This window comes from Gobio gobio, assembly GCF_949357685.1.
Source record: "Gobio gobio genome assembly, chromosome: 23".
In the NCBI taxonomy this organism is placed as follows: Eukaryota; Metazoa; Chordata; class Actinopteri; order Cypriniformes; family Gobionidae; genus Gobio; species Gobio gobio.
The window spans coordinates 9,657,703-9,680,821 of NC_137119.1; the positions used below are offsets into that span (position 1 = coordinate 9,657,703).

General features: G+C 39.1%; 1 protein-coding gene across 1 annotated transcript in view; it reads right to left on the reverse strand.

Moving 5' to 3' along the window:
• The window catches only part of dipk2ab (divergent protein kinase domain 2Ab), an 84,383-nt gene that overhangs the window by 55,568 nt on the left and 5,696 nt on the right, over positions 1-23,119 (reverse strand). Inside the window, exon 2 of the mRNA XM_079805474.1 lies at positions 12,873-13,756. Coding sequence (XP_079661600.1) covers positions 12,873-13,526 — 654 coding nt within the window. The 5' untranslated portion in view covers positions 13,527-13,756. The remainder of the gene's footprint in view (positions 1-12,872; positions 13,757-23,119) is intronic.

A 23,119-nucleotide genomic window follows, 5' to 3' on the forward strand; every position in this document is an offset into this window, starting at 1 on the left:
CAATCACGATTTTGGCTTCCCACGATCAAATTCGTGTGATTGAGCAATATGTAAACACAAACTATATGACATCATAATCGTGCGTTTTTTAGCTTCTTGTTTTCACGTGTATAAACGTTCTGGCAATGTTTACAACAGAGATATGAGAATGAGGAAGTGCACTGAACAGCGTGACCAGAAGGGGCAGGATTATGGTCACGTTGAGTCACGTAAAATGATTGACAGCTGTACAGCGAATGAGAGAGCTCTGAGATCATAAGTGACGTCCAGCAGAAAGAAACAGACACAGAGCTTGCTCTGAATGTCATTCAGCTCAGCATAATTCAGTGAGAAATTAATAGAAATGTTATTCTGTATGACGAATGTTATAATAAATCTATATTTGTCCAAATATGCGCACTTTTGGATTAAGAGCCCGAACGGATGCGATTTTGTGCATGTATGTGACCACAAATAAAATGGAGAAGACGTGACTGGCTTTTTATTCTTCTTGATATTTAATTCAAAATATTGTTCATTACAGATCGATTATTTTGCACTCCTGACATAAATTAAGAAATTAATGTCACTGCAACCCAGTTTTATCATAAACAGTGGTCAAATATCAAAGCTGGAGTCTTTAATCTTTGTAATGATACGGACTTTGTCCAGATGAAGTAAGAGTGTGAAGTTAACGAGCAGTGAATGTTGAACAACAGAAATCTGGGGCCGTTGGCGATCCTTGACACTAAAGGGGTTAAAATGTGTCCAAAAACCTGTAAACTAGTCGTTTCTGCATAGTTCTGCCTTGAAATGTTCTCATTTTCATCTCATTTGAATATTAGTTTTGGTTAAAATCAACAAATAATCGTGATAATTAATCGTGATCTCAATATTGATCAAAATAATTGTGATTATCATTTTGGCCATAAACGTGCAGCCCTACATTATCGTAATGATATACAGTAGTAAATCGTCTACTATAATATAATGATATTTATAATACACAGTTACTTTTAATAGCCATCAATGCAGAAATATGCTTTTTGCCAGCAGAAGTGCAGTTACGACGCCTACCAGTCTGGGCTAGGGTGTGGGATATGTTCAATATTCAAAATTAGGGTTCTCATTACCTTGGCATCAAGATGTTTGCGTTTACCAAAATAGATGTAAGCTGCAGCCCTAAACTGAAGCTTAAACGGTCTCATTACAGACAACAGTAATTAGCAGACATCCCTCCCAGTGTTTCACGTGTAACTGTCACTAACCTCCTTTCTCATGTAAAACGCTTTGCCAGGGGTGTGGTGAAATTCTCCACATTTTCTCCAGTCTTCCATACTGGAGATCCACAATATACATGTCAGGACAAGTGTCTAGCATTGGTTCAGTTGAAGAGTGATGAAATGCTACAGTAAAAGCAAAACAAAACTAAAAAACATGGAGGACTATATCCTCTCACCGGCTCTGAAACATATTACACAGTCTGATAAGCCAATTTAAAGGGCTGTTGAGGAAGAACTAAACATAAGTTGTTTTGTTCTTCACATTAAATGGCTGCCCTTTTCCCTCAAACCTCGTCGTTGACCTACGGTCCACCACGCAGGCGTGGAAGCAGAACAGCCCCCGTCTGGCATTTTGCTTGGCCATTAAATTTTAAAACCGAGTCAGTCTACAGAGAGAACTCGTCCCTGCAGGGTGCCGTGCTTATTCTACAGCTTGGCAGACTTTTATACACCCCTTCCCCCAAAATCTCTCTCTTTGCATCCCATCTCAGGCTACAGACCACCAATCCACCAGCTGAGGACAAGAACGAGTGAAGAGAGAGTGAGATAAACAAAGCGCTGATGGTTTAGTTCTGTGTACTCAGTCTGCTGGTCTTTGTGAACAAGCGCGGGCAACTGGGGTTTTAGAAGTTCATGTTAGACATTTCAAAATAAATAAGAATGACAATTGGGGCCTTATGAATTCCGCGATGCAGAAAACGCGGACGGAATCGCGGAATCCAGTCATAAAAACGGAATTTACTGTATAACGCAGAATTTCACAGAATTTGTCAAATTTTTGATTTTATATATATATATATAACCCTATATATTAAAATGCTTTAGACATGATTTTGGATTATTAAAATTTAATTAAACAATTAAAATGGAATCCAAGCTCTGAATTCAAGCTCAGTATTTTTTACGGTAATAATACGGTTTCTTTCTCACAAAACCTTATAGTATGCCTCCTGAACACTTTCCATATATGGCGTACGTCTCACTGTATCATTGCATGATACTTTTGTATAATTGTTGTAATGTTTTAGCCTGGTCGCTATTCATTGCCATTATAGGAAGGAGTGCGTGCAGGACTATTTAAAAAATGTCTGCTTTTGAGGTCCGAAAGGACATAGGGCACTGGAACAACAGCAGGGTTAGTAAAAGATGGCTTTATTTTAATTTCAGGATGAACTATCCCTTTAACATTTTGGCCAATGAGCTGCATTGCATGTCACTGTTATAGGGTTGGGTACCAAACTGTACTTTTAAGGGCACCGACCGAATTACGTCAGTACTACCGAGTACCGATTCACATTAAATCGATCGGTACCAAATTTCGGTACCTGAGAACGCATCTGGTGATATAGACTAGTGTCTGTGAATATTAAACCACTAAAAAAACATTTAAATACAAATCATGCGTGTCTCTGTGCGAATGAATGCGTAGATGCGCAGTTTACAGTCTATTGGGTTTACCTCACACACACTCTCACTCAGAATCGCGCGTGACGGTCGCATGTTTCCATCTCTGCCTCTCATATGAGGACACGAACGAAATCTCCAGAGCCACTGAAAGTCACTTTATGAGCATTTTACCGTTTTATTTGAGAAAAACTACTGTCATATCATTAACACACAGAAACTCAAAAGGTAATCACGGCAACCCGTCAAAATAAAAGTTTGGCTAACTTGACAAATAAATGACTGCTGTACAGTAGAATTTAGATACGTCTCAATGTAATAATAATACTAGGGATGCCACAATTCTCAATATAATATTGAACCGTTCGGTACGGCATTCACGGTTCAATACGTGCTTGTGAATTGCGTTTTTTTCCGGTTTTGCATTGAATTAATTATTTTTCTACAAATTCTATAATTTGCCTCCATCCCAATATACTGAACAAGGCAACATACATTCACATCACACGTTAGTGGTAGAGTTATACTCACGGAACACTATAGATATTCACAATCACGAAAGTTCATTATTTGCATGCGTTTTAAAGCCTTGCCGGCTCATTTGCGTGCACGGTTTTAACATGCGCTTTTACGAACGTGCGCACTAAACGCCTGTCAAACACGTGATTACTGAACTAAGTAGTCGTCTTACTGCGCTAATACTGTCAAATACACACAAGGTTAACATAAACAGTCGGTTATGTCTAAAGTGAAAGTAAAATCGGCGTGACTGTATATTAGATGCACTGAGGTCTTAAATTGACAGCAGTGCAGTCGTGAACACGCGGTCCTCTGTCCTTAAAGTGACAGTTCACCTCTAAAATTATGTCATTATTTACTCACTCTAATATTGTTCCAAACCTGTATTCATTTCTCGATGACAGAATTTTCATTTTTGAATGAACTATACCTTTAATGTTAATACAACAACAAAAGACAAAGAGAAAATCACTCATTGCTCTTGACTGAAAAACTAATACAGTATAGCTTTAATAAAAATCATAGTGAAGTCTATGTTTAATTTTTACATTTATTCATTTAATTTCATACTTAAATGCTGCTGTACAGCTCTGAGATGCCAGTGTAAATCTTTATATATATGTATTTTATATTATACAATACACTAGGAATGTGTACTACAAGGTTTTTTTTTTTTTAAAGTAAAGTTATACGTTTAAGTAAGGGTTTTCAATTATTTTAAATAAAATAAAGAAAGAGTATTGCAATAAAAAAAATAGTCTTTTTTCTCTTTAACCTCTTGCTGTTCCTGTCACCTAAGAATAGAATAACAAAAAACTGATGTGACAAGCCATCAGAACCGAACCGAAAACCGTGGTTAAAAACCGAGGTATGTATTGAACCGTGGACTAACTGTATTGTTGCATCCCTAATACGAACACAAATATAATAATAATAATAATAAATTATCTAAACTTTATTTAAGTAATAATTACAATTTTTCTTCATGTTTTAATTTGAACCATATAAAGCTCAGTTGTGCAGCACTTGGGCATTAATTTAATTTATATTTTAATTTAATTAAACTTTTTTTGTCAATGTCTTCATTTGCTTACCAGAAAATACATAACACATAATTTGTGGGAAATCTTTTCATAGAAATTAAATTAAAAAGAAAAAATAATATGGTTGTTTTTATGAATTAAATTAAGTACCTAGTAGTATACTATTTACTAGTAAATATTACAGTAATAAAACATCACAGACAATGGCAGACAGTGACCAGGGCAGCTCTGTCATAATGTCAAAACACTTTTATAAAATGACTTACAGGTTCTTTACAGTTATTTATGTAAACATCCCAAAAGTACCGGAAAAAGGTACCGTTGGATACCGGTACCGAATTTCAGGTACCCAACCCTGCACTTTTAAAGCATTTTGACAAACTCTGTTTAAAACTTCATCCAAGACAGCAGATAGAGTCAAGGATAAAGAGTTATTTATGAGTTGCTGCCCATTAAAAACATTTTTCATTCAGTCGTTTAAGAGGGGTTTTTTTTTTAGGATGCTTTCGTAAAACTAATTGCAGCAGACAGTGAGGCAGTTGGCTGTGTCTTGAAACAGACCTAATAAATTCAAGAATTGTAGAGAACATCAGAAACAATGCATTTAAAATGCATGTGCTAGGCAAAATCCGTCTTTCCATACCCCAAATTGTTACGATAAGCCGGAATTCTGGAAATAATTTATGTCCCATAGAGTTAATGTGTGTACACTTAAACAAAAATCCTTTTGGCTGAGCTAAAATATCAAAGAGAAAATGTATGTAGTACACCTTAATTGTCTCTAAAAGTGTGAATGGGTCTCGTGAGTTATGAAACATCTGTGAGAGAGACTTGCAAAAATGGCTGAGATGCTGAGCAGACGTTGGTGTCCTGTTGTGTAGTCAGACCACCACACACTAGACAGACTAGATCTCCATTTGGAAGGTGTGAGCTTTATTAGCTGACTGGATTGGAAAAGAGCAATACAAGACAGTGTGGGAGGCATGTGACCACCAGAGCAGAAAAAGAACTTGGCATTCCCATTCATTTTCTCCACAAGCATCTTAAAAAACAACTACCAAACTCAAAAAATCTAGATTTTAAAGAAGAAAAAAAAGTAGACTGAACGCTTAGGAAAATGGACTCAGCCCATAAAGCAGTACATATGTTCTCTGCACATGATGTTCTTGAACCATTCTTTATCTATTATAATTTCTTTATCTGAAGTACAGACATGTTGTTGTTTTTTTTACTGTTGTTTTGAGAATAAATCTCACTAAATTTAGTTTTTGCCAAAAGAGTAAGAAAAAAAACTTAAAGGAATAGTTCGCCCCAAAATGAAAATTCCCTGATGATTTACTCACCCCTAGGAAAATCAATGATGTATATGACTGACTTTCTTCAGCCGAGGAGAAATTAAAGTTTGAAGAAAACATTCCAGGATTTTTCTCCATCTAATGCAACATTTTTGACAGTCTAAAATACAGCTTAGGCAGCTTCAAATGGCTCCACCATCGAATAAGTGTCTTCTCTAGTGAAACGATCAAACATTTTCTGAATAAAAATATACCTTTTCAACTACAAATGTTAGCCATGGTCCAGCTCTTCAAAGAGAGTCCACAAGAAGGTTGGTCTAGCGTGACCTTCCCAATGTGCATCCGTGATACCTATTTTTTTTTACAAGTGTGGAGAATGAGCACTGTTCAAACGTTGAATGGTCATTGCTGTCTTTTAGTATTTCTGTCAGTTTATTGTTTAACCCTCTGGGTCGGCAGAATTGTTGGTGTGAACACTTGAATTAAATAGAGAAAAATCTTGGATTTTGAGTGAACTATTCTTTTAATTGAAGATATGCTCTCTGAAAATAATGCAATTTTCTCCCATAAAGCAGTACATATGTTCTCTGCACATGATGTTCTTGAACCATTCTTTATTTATTATCATTTCTTTATCTGAAGTACAGACATGATTTTTTTTTACTGTTGTTTTGAGCATAAATCTCACTAAATTTTGTTTTTGCCAAAAGAGTAAGAAAAAAAACTTGAACCCTCTGGGTCGGCAGAAGTGTTGGCCTGAACACTTGAATTAAATAGAGAAAAATCTTGGATTTTGAGTGAACTATTCTTTTAATTGAAGATATGCTCTCTGAAAATAATGCAATTTTCTCCTTGTGAGAGAGAGAGAGAGAGAGAGAGAGAGAGAGAGAGAGAGAGAGAGAGAGAGAGAGAGAGAGAGAGAGAGAGAGAGAGAGAGAGAGAGAGAGAGAGAGAGAGAGAGAGAGAGAGAGAGAGAGAGAGAGAGAGAGAGAGAGAGAGAGAGAGAGAGAGAGAGAGAGAGAGAGAGAGAGAGAAACGTACAACTCTGACCCTAGAGATCTACTTTGCTGATGAGTTTGGAGCCACACCTGTACAAGTAAATCAAAGTCATCAGGATAAAGGGATTCATACACGTGAACGCTTGAGACCGTAAACACAAGCGCATGCAAAGTAGGGATGTGCATTTTACATTTACATTTATGCATTTGGCAGACCCTTTTATCCAAAGCGACTTACATTGCAATCAAGGTACACATTTTTTTTTTTTTTTACATTTTTTGTCAGTTCTTGCTTTCCCTTGGAATCGAACCCATGACCTTGGCGTTACTAGCGCCACGCTCTACTGTAAGTAGTATTTTTGAATATTATTCAAGTCAAATAAATCAATAGGCAGTGCCGGACCAATAAGTTCAAACCCAAAAGCCTATTATAAGCAGATTTCCTCAAATAAAAGTTAGTCCACATAAATCAGCACGATAAGGTATTGGTTTTTGTTACCACGGCCACCACTTGCGTGACCGGGTTTGAACACATAATCGTGTAAAAGTATCTGCACACATGACGGATGGCGAAAATCGCAAGTAAAGCATGACGTGTACTGACAACTACATTAAGCGTATACTTGTCATTAGGATGCTGATATAGAAACTGTTCAAGTGTGAAGTAAGTTTCATTCATAATGTTAGTCCGTTAATCCAATAAAAAATGTCATACCGTACTGTCCCTCATAACAAGTGTTGAGAGCAACGCATTACAAGAAACTTATGTAAGATTACTTTTTGCAAGTAGCGCATTACTTTTGAAATTTACAACAAAATATCCGAGTTACTTTTTCAAATAAATAACGCAAGTTACTTTGTTTTCCCATTTATTGACTGGTCGCTCTCTTGCCCCCAAATTGAGAAAATCGGGAGTTATTCCTGCGGTCCGCATGCAAAATGCGTGCTCCCTCAAAACTTGCGACATCTGTGGCATTGTGCTGTGTGATAAAACTGAGTGGCCTTTTATTGTGGCCAGCCTAAGGCACACCTGTGCAATAATCGTGCTGTCTAATCAGAATCTTGATATGCCACACCTGTGAGGTGGATGGATTATCTCGGCAAAGCAGAAGTGCTCACTAACACAGATTTAGAGATTTGTGAACAATATTTGAGAGAAATAGGCCTTGTGTATACATAGAAAAAGTCTTAGATCTTTGAGTTCGGCTCATGAAAAATGGGGGCAAAAACTAAAATGTTGCGTTTATAATTTTGCTCAGTGTAGTTACTTTTTAAGGAAATAACGCAATATTGTAATGCATTACTTTTAAAAGTAACTTTCCCCAACACTGCTTATAACCAGTAGTATAACAAGCCTACAAGCTAGTTTAATTGTTATATACATGATGGATAGACATGATGACAGAAGAAAACGGAAAAATTGTGTGCAGGCTGTCAAAATACTCGCTCACCTTGCTCATCTTCGATTGGACATTTTTCTGAACCCGCTGAGAAAATGAACGCATGCAAAATCGGAGGTAAAATTAAATGATTTTTAATCGCTGCAGATATACATTTTTCAAAATAATATATTAATTTCAAGTTGTAACATTAACATGACTAATATAAACATAGCCTTTGTGAAAAAAATTTAAATAAAGCAAAACATTATTATTATTTGTTTTTTTTTTATGTAAATGACTAGTATTTCCAAGTCGACTAGCAGCAGCAGTATCGTTTAATCGACTAGTCGGCTAGTCTCGCACATCCATAATGCAAAGAAGTGTCGCATTTCGGAACATTCGTAGCCTATCATGTGAAGACCAATAAAAGGCTGAATTGGCGGAATTTAAAGAACAATTTTTTTTTGCAAAGTGGAGTAGATTGCATACTTATACTTTAATGTTAAATTCATGTTTATAGAAAGGAAGCGGTGACATCACGACCATTCCAGTTTCTGTTAGCCTGGATGCCAGCCGAACTTAGCCCCGCCCACAACATTTTTACTCGGGCACTTCGGTCTGGACTTGATCCGTAGAGGAGTAATTATGCCCGAACAGAAACTGTTCGGAACAATGAAATTGTCAGGGCAGGCTTTAGACGATGATGGACAAATGATCAACATTAACGTAATCATCCACGTCATCAAAGGCGCTTGGGTTCAATTTGTTCTAATCCTAAACGGAGAACTTGTTGTATATGCATTCACCTTCACCTTTACTATTTCTCTCAGAAATGATGATCGTGTTGGTAAGTACTCTGTGTATCCTTAAATTATTTTTTTACAACACCGGCAAAGATCGTTTACACTCATCTTTTTCTTCTAATGTAACTTATTCCAGCGTGCTGCGTGCAGACAGGGTTGCCAAGTTTTTACAACAAAACCGCCCAATTGCTAACGTTCCTCAAAACTAGCCAAAAACTAAGCCCAATAGCTTTCCTGGGGGGGTTCTCCGGGAAAAAAAAGGCATTTGGGTGGTAAAATATGTGTTATTTTGGCAGGGCTGGCAGCTAAAAATCGCATTCCTGGGTCTGTATATCACATAATTGGGGTCGCTTCAACCCGCGGACATGGCAACACAGTGCAGTTGAGTTCTGTTGACATTTGACAACTAACGTTATGCGTCGCTCCGTTGCTCTGATTGGTTGTAGGTCTATACAATTGAGGTCTTTCCTGGTTCGGTTGAAACACGCCCCATAATCACAGCCCAACGGAGCAGTATCAGACTCATATTCTGACTAGAATTGAGTATGACGACGTCAGGCTAAGTGTCTGTACAAATTTTGCAGACTTAAAGTCTAGTGTGACTGTGGCTGTACTAGAAAGTCGCAGGCAGGTGAATTTGATCAGGGTTGGAGCTAAACTCTGCAGGAAAGTGGATCTTGAGGGCTAGAGTTGCCCAACCCTAGTCTATAGGGTTGAGCGGAATATCGAGTTTGTACAATATATCGATATATTTTTTATAAACTATAAGGAATGAGGCAATACCGTTTATATCGATATACAGATTGATATGAACGCATCTGAAAAATAGCAGAGTATGTAGCAAATGCAGTGCCTTAGCCAGTCAATTGCCAATGAGCTGATGATGTTAATGTCTGAAACCCTTTCAAGCGTTTTTTTTTTGTGCCCTCTTATTTATAAAAAACCCTGCTCTCATTTGACTCCACAACCCAGAGGGAGCTTTCAGAAGTAGCGTTTTGCTACTTTTTCTCCAGCTGAACTCACAAAATATGTCAGGTGCAGGGAGGAGTGTTTCGACAAGCGACCGTTCTGAAGGCGAGTGCTGCACCCTTGACTGCGTTAACCCCACATGCCTGTCATGTCCTGTTGTCAAGCTGGCTGAGCAGGCAGAGCCTATGCTAACGTGGGGGCTGTTAACAAAGTACCATGCTCCTGGCTAAATTTGAGCAAGGTCACCCAAACCAGCCTCTACATCTATCGAACATGACCTCATGCATCAAAGCTTCACAGACAGAAGATAAAATGCAGGGAACGTTGGCTCATGAAAGTGTGAATTAATAACCGTCTCTGCAAAGAATGTGGGTCACAGAATCTCTTCAACCTACTCGAGAAATCAGCAGAGAACAAAGAATAATGCTGTTTTAAAGGTAAAATTGTGACTGGCTGAAAGAGGAACATTTGATAGTTTTTGTGAATAGTGTAAAATAAACACAATGGTCGGCTTCAGCATTTCACGGCAGGACTGTGGGCCTTTTACAAACAAAGGCCTTACATATCACATGCTATTCATTATTTCTGGCCATCTTATTGCTTTCTAAAAATATGTATTCCTTTGGGACGAATTGCTTTCCACGTGACTTGCAGCACCATGATTTCGGCGGACAGAGAAGGGGAGCGTGTTGTGGGCCAACCTTACAACAGCGCTGAGGATTGGTTTCCACTGACTAAAAAAGGCCGGATTCTCACACAGCTGAGAGAAAGGGCCACTTTACTGCCAGAAACCTCAGAGTAGATCGGAAACTAAAGCAGTGGTGAATGGCGTCATGGTATTTTACAAAAATACAAAGGGAGTGTGAGAAGTTGTGTCAGAGAAAAACAAGCTCTGCTTGAATTCATTCTCAGAAAATGAGGTGATTATTGATGGCCTAACTACAGTTAGGGATGCACTGATATGTACATTTGGTAGGGCTGGGCGGTATATCGAGTTTGTACAATATATCGATATATGTTTTTGAAACGATATGGAATGAGGCAATACCGTTTATATCGATATACAGTCGAACGCATCTGAAAAATAGCGGAGTACACAGAATGAGCTGATGCAGGGAAAGTGCATGATACAATTTGTCCTAAACATGAAATGCTTTATATTAAGGGCTTCAAAATAACTGGTAAGATATAGTTAACACATATAGTTTAAAGCAGCTTGCCCTGTCAGATGCTCTGTGGCCCGACAGATCGCCCAATCATCATTTCGAGCTTGTATATCATATCGTGTAACGTCAAATTTACCTCCGAAAAAAACATTCAATGCTCATAAACTTGTTAGTCAGGAAAACAGCTATAGAAAAAAAGCATTTTGCTAAATATAGTCAAGTCATGTTTATTTATATAGCGCTTTTTTCAATGCAGATTGTTTCAAAGCAGCTTCACAGTGTTAAACAGGAAAATAATGCAACAGAATTTGATTCAGCTGTATTCTAGCTCATTTCAATTATCATATAGTGACCATGTGGGCAGATCAGTAATTTAGTTGATGTAGTTAATTTAGTTTAGAAATTGAATTTATTTGGATATTTAGTTGAAAATGTAGAGTCCCCAACTGAGCAAGCCAAGCCAAAGGCGAATATATGCAGTGCATGTCACTATATCAGGATTCATTCACTATATGCACTAATCCTTAAGATTAAACTTGTATATGAATGAATGTCTAAATATGCTAATTCCGATCTGATACCATCACTGAGACACTACAGTAGTTTTTGTAAAGTAAGAAGCTTCTACCTGAAACAACAAAGAAACTCCAGCCTTATAAAACAAAAAAACGTCTTTTACGGCTTGGTATACACTCTGCATAGTTTCCATCAATTCTTTATGAGTGCACAACCACTCATTTCCTTCTATCCCTGAAACATTATGGTGTTTCTTGTGTAAGGATAAGCCAACAGGCAATAAGCCACCCTTCAGAGTCTCCCGGAAGCTCCTTTGGTGCTTCGAGAGTTCAGGTTATCCAGTACTTCCAGGGGGAAAGGATTCCCCATGCCAACGGTTCACAAGTTCAGCACAGAATTAACTATTTATGAGCATTGAAAAACATGCAGGAACAGCTCAAACAGAATAATGATGGGGCGATTCACAGATAAATGAAAGGAGATGATGTCCTGGAAGTGGACCTGGGGATTGTATTATAAAATCACAGGGTGCTTTGAACTGATATGTAATGGCATTAAGAACTTGATGGAATTATCCAGATAGCAGAAAGAATGGCACTGCAGAGGAAGCAACAGAGAGTGAGAAACAAACAGATAGACAAAGGAGGAGGGTGCCGAATGACAGGGACCACACACACAACTAATCAGATTTTATAGATTGGGATGATCTCCCCTTTGTCTAGCAAATGCCAGAGGGTGTCAGGACCTTGTGATAGATTAGAGGTCAGCAAGACACTGAATGTCTTCACAGGGCTTGTGTTACTTTGTTGTTCTGGGCATTTACCAGCTGCGGTCAATGACAACTGAAATTGAAATTGATCGTCCAATCGTAAATCAGTATTGAAAAGTGGTCAGATAGTGTCCCTTATTATCAATGTCATGTCAAAATGGGAAGTAGCATGGTACATCAGGAGAGAATACACTGATATAAAAGGCCAAAACAGTGACAGTGAGATACCTTTTAGCTTTGCTAATTGGAAATCAGACTATTCTGCAAGGCAGATTCCATGATATCTTTCAGCTCTTGTGGCGATAAGCATAGTTTTAAGAATAAATTTGTAACGACCCTTAACAGTTAGCCGTTTTTAAATAATTAAAATTATTTAAAATATGCATCAAGGCAAGAAAAATCCATCAGCTTTGGACTATAAGGCTGCAATTAAACACTTCCCAATTGAGGTCCTTCAAGATTACAGGGGCAGGACTTCAAACTCGAGAAATGTGGCTTACAAAATAAGATGCAGCCAGGAATGGAAACAGAAGCAGGGAAAGTAGCACACCCTACAATTTACAGCGGCATTTTTTAGCCTATTTGCAACCCACCAAACTGACAGGTTCCATTTCGCTGGCAGAATTATCAAGGGCAATTCAAGAGCATTCGTTATGATCTGGCTTTTATAACACAGACGATACATTAGAGGCCTAGGGAGTCTGTCAGAGAGAGATGGGTTAGTAGACAACATGAAAAAAACCTACCTGAAGTACTAGGGGCTCCGGATTGAAAGCCAAGGTCATCAACAGCTGCATCCGTTCTGTGTCTTTAAGGTTCTTGAGAAGGAAGCTTCCAGAGTCCTTTGTCTCAGCGTACCTCCTGACTATTCTGTCCAGCAGTCTTTGGGACGGACAATGAACAAGGTCTGACCAGCCTTCCACCACGTCTGGAGTTAGGAGTCTGACGTCCCCATTAAGTCGGGCAAACTCAGTCTTGTACATGGCCTGGATGAGATCGCAACGGGGCCGACCTGTTGCCCGCTTGCAGATCTTCTGGTCAATATCAGCAAGTTCTTGGTTGGAACCCAACCGCTTGAGTACAATCCTCCGTGTACCCTCACGAGGCTCCCCGTACTGGGCGAAGAAAACGTTTTTCACATTGAAGACATCCAGGAAGCGAAGGCGACCCCATGTCTCGAAAGATATTTGTCCGTTCATGAACTTGCGACACCAACTGGTGCCAAAGCAGGCTGGGCACTTGTTGAGGTTGATGAACCTTCTGTCGGTGAGTTCGTTCTTTTGGAAAGAGGCGAAGAGGTTGTGCGTGTTCATCAGCAAGATGACAAACAGCCCCACGACAAAGAGAAGCTTCAGACACCGGTACAAACGGCCAAGCTTGAGAGGGAGGAAGCGCAGCATGTTCGTGCACTAGCCAGGCAGGGCAGGGGTAAAGGGTAAAGGGGGAAAGGGCAATGAATAGTGTCAGGGACAGGACTCAATGGATCCCCATCACTGGTGCGGACTCATCACCTGGAGTTCCCATAGCGGGAGAAACAAGCAGAGTCCCCCCTTGCAAGTGCTCGCTGGGCTAAGACATTCTCATAGCCATTGCTCTGGAGCACACTGTGCCAATGCACATAAAAGCTTGCCTGCAAAAAAAGCACACAGAAAGATCAAACATATTACATTAAGTTGCATTTTACCAAGGCTACAGCATGGAACAAAAACAGGCCAATTTCTTATTACGGACACTATTTGAACAGCTACTTTCCATTTCTCCTAACCTGAAACTTCTCCTTTCCCAGGGTATAAACCTCCAAGCAAAACCAAGATTGTGTGTTGTTTCAAAATGTTTAACAAATTGGAAATGTTCAAGTCATTTGAGCGAATGCATTGCTTTCCGAACTGTAACGAGATGGATTTCTGCCAGACCAATAAACATCGAGACACTCTGTACCCGACTGTGCTGGCTCATATTTCCCTCAGAATAACTCCTAACAACTAAGGATAAAAATAACGTTAACAAAACAGAGGCAAAAAATCAGCGTTTTTAAAAGTGAGCAAACATTAAAGGGATACTTCATCGCTGGAAAGATGAATGTGTATTTAAATTGGGTCATTTATGAAGTAGAAATGTGAAATTATAGTTGGTTCCTTCTAGACTGAGAAAAGCCAGAAAAGGTATGTTTGGCTCATGTGGATGAAAGACAACAACTCCCAGAATGCACTTGCTTCGCTGCCCTACAAGTAGGGCTGCTCGATTATGGAAAAAATCATAATCACGATTATTTTGGTCAAAATTGAAATCACGATTATGTAACACGATTATTTCACATGACTTTGGGAATGTGTTGTATTTATTAAAAATACACCTTTCAACAATTCAATTGAAATTGTAACATTTGTTGTACTTTTTGAACTATTAAAATAAATAATATAACATATATTCAAATCAAAGTATAAAAGTATTCACATAAAAATGATAATCACAAATAAATAAGATCAACAATATGGTTCGGCTAGATATGCTTTTCAGGTACGTCTAACATTAGTTTTCAGGTACAGAAATGTATCAAATGTAAGGTAGCATTGCATATTTGAGTGCATAAATTAAAGATGAATCCTATTAAACTTACAAAAGCTATTCAATCCGGATCGGATATGCGTCGTCTTTCTCGACTGTATAAAGTTTACTTAAGGCATATACAGACTATGTCTGCTAGGATACTCATCAAGATGGACATGTTGACATACGTTTTGTGTGAGTTTGTCCGTTCAAGAGCAAGACTTGAAAGTGAACTCAATATTTGCGCGCTGAGAGACGTGTGCGCGCTCTCGGATGAGCGCAAGGAGATACATTTCCTCACAGCGCGCGCGGCTTCTCATTCGCGTCTTCTGGCACAAAACCCGGGTGATGACGGTGAAAACGACTGGTCATATTCAAACATACGGCAGCACTCGCATGCATTGAACAAAGTTTACAAAGAGAGAATTATTTGAAAAATATGAGGGGAAAAAAGGACGTTTACACGGCACCCCTGCTCTCGTCAGTTTTTGTTTCTTTATTAGATTGTCATAGGTCACTCTGTGTTTAATTATCAAGTGGTAAAACAGATTTGTGATGTTCCCTTGCGTTGCAGCCACTACCATGTAGCAAATCTTGCACGTAGCATGTTTCTGCTCGTCGTCTGATTCCTCGAAGCCAAACTGTTCCCAGACAACGGAGTTGGTTTTGCCTTTTTTGCTCACCAAACGCTGCTGTAACTGCCCTCCTTCTGCCATCTTTACTCGCGCCGAGTTTTTAAATTCTGCACACGAGACTCCCGATCTGAGAAAGTTTGTGGCTTCGGGAGGGGCGGATGAGCGCGTGCGCGTTTCATTCAGAACGCAATGCAAAATAATCGTTTTTTCTCGATTGTACTATTTTGGTGATCGTTGGGAGGCAAAATCGAAATCGAAATCGAAATTCGATTAATTGCACAGCCCTACCTACAAGGCCACTCCCAAGCCACGCCTACCGGTTCCATCACTTCCCCACCGTCGTTTTCATTTTTATAGTAATAAAATAATTTAGTTCAGTTAGAGAACAGACACAACAATTAAAAACTGAACGTGTCTGACTAATACAGCATGAGCCGAACGAGAGTCGCAGCAGGAGTCAGATTTCAGTCATCACGAGCGCTAACAGCTGACAGATAAGGTGACCGCGGAAGATTTGGTTTCAAAGCTAAATGTAAAAGTGCCCTTTTAAAAGAGTTGTTTGTTGAGTTTTTCATTAAGACTAATAGGCTAATGAACCCACAATTCAAGCAACCCGCCCCCGAATTGGCGATAATTCTAAACCGAAACTAAAATGAGCACGGCCACATGGGCATTAATTCTTGGCCGCATTTTCATTCATTAATTTGTGCGCATTTTACATTCTGTGAGTGAGATCCCACCCCTATGGGTGGGTTGAAAACATGCGGAACTAGCTCCTACGACTGGCTGTAGTCTCTACCCTCTGGCCAAAAAAGCCTCTGATGACGCAAAATTACGATATTTGTGTCATTGGAGGTTTTTTTCCAGATATAAAATACAGATATCTCTCGTCTCAGGGGGACATGAGGGAGGGAAGCACAGTCATTGGAATATACTACTGGGTTTCTACTGACAGAAAGCTTAATGCTAATCGGTGAAGTAACCCTTTAAGAAAGATATGGCCTCTTTGAAACGAAGTATGTTAAGAAATAGTTTATAATACGGCTCGTCAACAATAAAAGCAAATGCTCTGTGATTGTTTCTGTCACCTGCGAATCAAGTGAGACTTTCTGCTTTCAAACAGATGCGCTCCCTTCTGTGTATTACCAGAAGAGTCGTGCTGAGCATAGTTTAACCTTTGATCGGAGTTGCCCTGGTAAGTTTTAATCTCTCTTTGAAGATTTCTCTTTGAAAAAGCCTGGAGTCACCAAGGTAATTTGGGGAGGTGAAACAGCGCTGTACAGAGCACCATGTGAATGTTTCTGACGCAGGGGTGTCACTGATACTGATGAAGCACATCAACAGACATGCAAATCAGGCATACGAGGCGGACACCTGCAAGTGGTGCTATGCTAATACTCTACACTTTTATACTATGGTAAAACATGCTATTACATTACCACCCAAGTGCAGTTTCCATGCCGGAAATCAGACCCTTAGCACCAAATTCTTTATATGGCCGCTTACCATGCAAATGGGCCATTTTCAATTAAAGCTCATTACACCATGCCTATTAAAAGTGATGGTTTTCAAGAGCTCTGCTCATTAGTAGACGAGTCAGTGTGATTAGCGAGCATGTTGACGAATTTCTGTGCATTTTAATTGACCTAGTGAGATCTGAGTTGCTGGGGGGTGGAAGAGAGAATCTACACCAGAAAATATAACTCATATCGGTCCTGAAACGCCCCTATCAGGCAGTAGTGTTTAAGGGAAAATCTTTCTGAAGTCCTGCTCATATTTCAACTCAAAATCAAAGGGAATCATTAGGAATTGGCATTTTGACCTCTGGCAATTAAGAATATTTTCTCTGCAAATTCGTACTACCTGGATGTTTAACTTCGCAAATCTCATTAGAAAAGTTAAAGCGCAAAAACATTGCAAAACATTTACTGCCAATGTGAAGCATTTTAATAGTCCTAAAAATAGGCTTAATTTTTTCTTCTTCTTCTTCTTCTTCTTTTTGGTTATCCACCATTACACTTAGATATCGCATGAAATTATACGAAAAGCAGTTATCTTTCCTGTGTTGAGAGGGACATACTAAAGCCAGTAGGAACCAAAAGTACATATTGTGTTTTGGACATGTAACATGGTATACAGTCAACCCAAAAATTATTCAGACACCATATAATTTTTTTTACTAGTGGGTACAGGACACTATAGTTTGTTTATTTAAGAGAGGATAGCAAAATGAAGTAAACCGTGACATATTATACCCAAAAATTCTTCATACAGTGGACTACCAATAAAATTGATAAATAATTTAGACACTTTTACTTGACCATGTTTTGATTAAAGGGATAGTTCACCCAAAAATGAAAATTAGCCCATGATTTACTCACCCTTAAGTCATCCTAGGTGTATATGACATTCTTCTTTCTGACAAATACAATCTGAGTTATATTAAAAAAAGTCCTGGCTCTTCCAAGCTTTATAATTGCAGTAGTAGTTGCTCTGTTTTTGAAGTCCATAAAAATGCATCTGTCCGTCAAATAATGCGCTCCACATGGCTCTGGGGGGTTAATAAAGGCCTTCTGAAGTGAATCGATGCGTTTGTGTAAGAAGAATATCCATATTTAAAACTTTATAAGTAAAGTTCCAGCCGATCGCCCTCCGTATTAAATTTATGGAAAAAGTGTTGAAAGTGCCTCTGCCGTTCATAAGGCTTCCGTTTCCAGGTACGCTAGTCAGACGTCACGTACGCATCTTGAATTGCAAGAAGGCACTTTCAACACTTTTCCACGGAAGGCGATCGGCTGGAACTTTACTTTATAAAGTTTTAAATATGGATATTTTTCTTACACAAACGCATTGATTCGCTTCAGAAGGCCTTTATTAACCCCCCAGAGCTGTGTGGAGCACGTTATTTGACGGACGGAAGCATTTTTTTATGGACTTCAAAAACAGAGCAACTACTAGTGCTATTATAAAGCTTGGAAAAGCCAGGGCTTGTTTTATATAATTCCAATTTTATTCGTCTGAAAGAAGAATGTCATATACACCTAGGATGACTTAAGGGTGAGTAAATCATGGGCTAATTTTTCATTTTTGAGTGAACTATCCCTTTAAGTGTTTTTTCTTTAATTGCTAATGCGACCTTTTACACCACAGACTGAACAAAATGAAGCATTGCTTGGTCATTGGTTAACCTAAATTGGTATTATCTGATTGTGTACTTAAATTAAACAGCTGACAGCTGATTGGTTGATTGTAATCCATTACATACCTTTCTATCAAAGTGATCTGAAATTATCAAGATGAATTTGTTTTGACACAGTTTAACTCTGAGTTCTTGTCATATTGTATCACCATTTTCTAAACTATAGCGAATAAACTGTGATAATGTGAGAAATGTTTGAAGCTGTCTGAATAAATTTTGGTTTGACTGTATATTCATGTTCCATGGGCATGAACATTGGATGGATATAACTGCAGACTATGACAAAACATAACTAGGGTTGGGTACCGAAACCCGGTGCCAATATGGTACCTATATAACCGGTCTGTAACCGGACTGATTTCAGAATGTAGATTTCGGTGCCACTTAAATTCAAGCGTGCTTTTGCGCTTTGACTGGCGCCCGGCGCTCGTCACATATCACAACTATTCAGTGTTTTCAACCACATCACGTTTATTCTAGGTTCCAGACATTTAAATGCACAAGTACTAGCAAAAAAACACACTGATGTCTATGGAAGCAGCATCAACTATCCTTTGAGTTATAATTTGACTACGCATCTTATTTATATCAGATACACAGTATATAGTAACTACTATATAGTTTACTCTATTCTTCTCCCAGGTCAGTGGTCACTTACTTTCATGTATTTTATGAGACGTAGATACATTTACGTGATGTAAATCCAACAGATCCGATTATCTTAACTGCGGCGCAAACTAACATGGCGGCACCCATCGCGCATTATAGATCAACTAACACACATTCACGAACATGTGAATATCATATAGTTCATGACATATTAACAAGTTTATGGATATTTTGAATCAAAAAATAAATAAAACCGATACAGCTGTCATACAGCGATATTGCGGCATGATGCGTCGCCATAGAAACAATAAGCCAGAGAGGACAATATGGTCATATTTCTGCAAAATAAAGCTGAAAATTGAAGCTGGTTTGTAGCATACCAAGAATCCAGACTACTTCCTGTTATTAGTACTGTAACTGTTATTTAGTGTTAAATTAGGCCTATTGTAGTTGGGTTAAGGCCCGGGTATACTTCACTTACCGGGCCCGGACGCGTCACGCGCGCAGCCCTGTCCACGCAGGATGGATCGCGTTCGACACATGCACAGTACAAAAATGTCTATGCTCTACCAGACATCGGAGGGCAGAACTGAGTCCTGTCATCAACGGGACATTCGCTGGGCATGATCGGAGAAGAACTGTAGTGCATTCACCATTGCAACATAGTTTGGAAGAAACACTGAAGAATCAAAAATTCTCTCTTTTTTTCCAGCGTGTTGTTTTTAAGCCAGTCTTTGCACACTCTTCATGACGAAAATGACGTCATGCGGGCGGTGCACGAACGCGGACGGCCGAAGTATGCCCAGGCCTTTAGGTGGCTTAGGTTTTACTGTGAATTTGTTAAGTAAATTGTGTTTTGTATCTATTTATACATTCAAGTATACTTTAAACTTTTTTCAATAAAAAGCCATTCTTTAATGTCATCAACTGTCGTTTTGTGGCTCTTTTTTTCAAAAGTATCGGTTCAGGCACCGGTACCATTTCAAAGTATCGGTTAAAAAACCCAAACAATACCCACCCTAAACATAACTGGGGGAAAGATTGATTTAGTACGTATATAGTAGAAATTAAGGGGTGGACATCTGGGTGGACATTTGGAATGCAGCGAAAGGAAGAGGCTAACACAGATCTTGATAAGAAGAACGTGCATACTGCCTATTACAGAGGGTGAGATTTACTGAACGTTCATAAACAACTGAACACGATATGATCACTGCGTGCCATTTAACAGAATGACATCCTCGGTTTTTCACTCACTGAGCAGAGACAAAGATAAATGGTGCGCATTTCTCTTCAGGAAAAATGAGGCAGTCAAGGAAAGCCATGCTTTATGCGATGCACCGTCGTCGGTTTGAGTACAGATTGGCAGAGCGAAAGCAAACAAGCTTCACTGCACGGGCTGCTCTCGCTCCAGCAGTCAGGTCCATGTCCACCCACAGTCACGGAAACTCAATCATAATATTTCGAGACGCAGGGGCATTTTTAAAATGATTGACATGTTGAAAGGTTTGGTGGGGAAAGCAAAAGCATTTTGCACAGGTACCTGCTGATTCTTTCACTTTGACATTTATAGGGCTCATTTCAGACTTCAGTAGGATAAGCCTGTGGGGGTATGATTCAGATCAAGACTCACGCAAACCGAAAAAGACAGCAAAATTAGATTTTACTTCTCAAACATTCTTACAAGCCTTCCAAATGGTTTATGTCACTCCGGTAAATGATCAGCTTCTCATATTTCAAGCTGAAGGCCCCTAAAAGCCTTTAACACGCCAACACAATCCCAAACCATGGCTACGTGTTCCCCAGGGGTTATTCTATAGTTCCAAGGGGAGATTTTACCTTGCTTTGTTAAACTCATAAAACAGAAAAATACTAATTTAAAATAAACTAAAATCACAATTGTCACTTTTCTGTAGTTAAAGGGATAGTTCACTCAAAAATGATTTACTGAAAAATTATCCCATGATTTACTCACCCTCAAGCCATCCTAGGTGTATATGACCTTCTTCTTTCAGACAAATACAATCTGAGTTATATCAAAAAAAGTCCTGGCTAATCCAAGCATTATAAATGCCAGTAAATGGCAGCCGAAAAAATGAAGCCCAAAAAGTGAATCCATCCATTATAAAAGTAATCCACACGCTTCCGGGGGGTTAATAAAGGCCTTCTGAAGCGAAGCGATGCATTTTTGTAAAAAAAATATCTATATTTAAAACTTTATAAAGTAAAATATCTAGCTTCCTCCAGACCACCTTCCATATTCAACTTACAAAGAAAGTGTAACGCCTCTCGCAGCTGAAAACGTTTACGCTACGTCCTACATCGCATCAGTTACGCTTTTTCCGTAAGTTGAATACGGAAGGCGATCGAGCGGAAGCTAGATATTTTTACTTTATAATAGAGGTCATTGGTTTTGACGATTAATCGGCACAATAGCTGATTGGTGGAACAATCGGTTATCGGCAAAAATCCACACCGATAGTTTTTCCGGGTTGCATTGCGTCCGTCGCTGGAGCGACTGAGAAGGGTGCGCTGTCATTACACAGAATGAGAGCGTTGAAAAGGTCTGCTGGCATTATATAGCATGAGACCAGCCTCTAGAGGCGAAATAAAAACTCACTGATGCCTTGTGTTGTATATATTAACATGTGAGGCTGCACCATAGACTGTAAAAAAATATGGACGTAGTGTCCGTGACGTCACCCATAGGATTCTGATGAGCAGTTCTGAAGCGCAAAGTATGGATGAGATGGCAGTTGCCATCTTGGCAGCGCGTCATCGCGCGTCACTCCCGGATAACAGAATATGGGCAAAAAGGCGGCACGTGGGCGGAGCTTAAGTGACGCGATGACTAACAGACAGCAGTTAAATGGCCATCCACCTGTCACTCGAAGTGACCACGCCCTTAATTATGCAGAACTTTAAGGCTTTATATAATGTAAACGAATGGGTTATAAAAAAATTCACCCCCCTCACAGTTGTCATGAAGGGCAAAATTAGCCATACAGACCAAAACCACAATTTGTACCAGGCTGTAAACATGTTTTCTTCTGCTGTAAAGTTGGCCATTTTAACATGGGGCTCAATGAGATTCTGCTCCCTTCTGGAGCCTGTCCCTAGGGGCCAGTCGATGAATTGCAGTATATGGCACTTCCGTATTGGCTTCAAGAGAAACTGCGGGAGGTTACCACTTGGGCTGCGCGCTGCACAGAGAGTGCTGACACATCAGATGCGCGTTTAAAACATGACAGCGAAACGGTATGAATACAAAACACTGCAGTACTTGTTGCCAAATCAGAAATAAAAACAAAGCAGAAACGCACCGCATTCGTTTTTTTTATTATATAATTGCCTTCTAAAAAAGCAGACTGTTTGGATTTATATGAAATGGTTACACTTTATAATAAGATTCTATTTGTAACATTAACTAAGGTTAATAAATGCTGTGGAAGTATTGTTCACTGTTAGTATGTTAATTTCAACATTAAATTGAGTTTGAATTTTCATCTGTTCACCTTGGTATCCTTGCTATCCTTAAAGGGATAGTTCACCCAAAAATGAAAATTAGCCCATGATTTACTCGCCCTCAAATCATCCTGGGTGTGTATGACATTCTTCTTTCAGAATTCAGACGAATAAAATCAGAGTTATATTAAAAAAGTTCTGGCTAATCCAAGCTTTATAACAGCAGTAATAGTTGCTTTGTTTTTGAAGTCCATAAAAAATGCACCTGTCCGTCGAATAACGTGCTCCACGCGGCTCTGGGGGGTTAATAAAGGCCTTCTGAAGCAAATCAATGTGTTTGTGTAAGAAAAATATCCATATTTAAAACTTTATCAAGTAAAGTTCCAACCGATCGCCTTCCGTGGAAGTGTGTTGAAAGTGCCTTCTCGCTACTCAAGATGCATTCGCGACGTCTGACGAGCGTACCTGGAAACGTAAGCCTTTGATTGGCAGAGGACCTTTCAACACTTTTTCCATAAATTGAATACGGAACGTTACT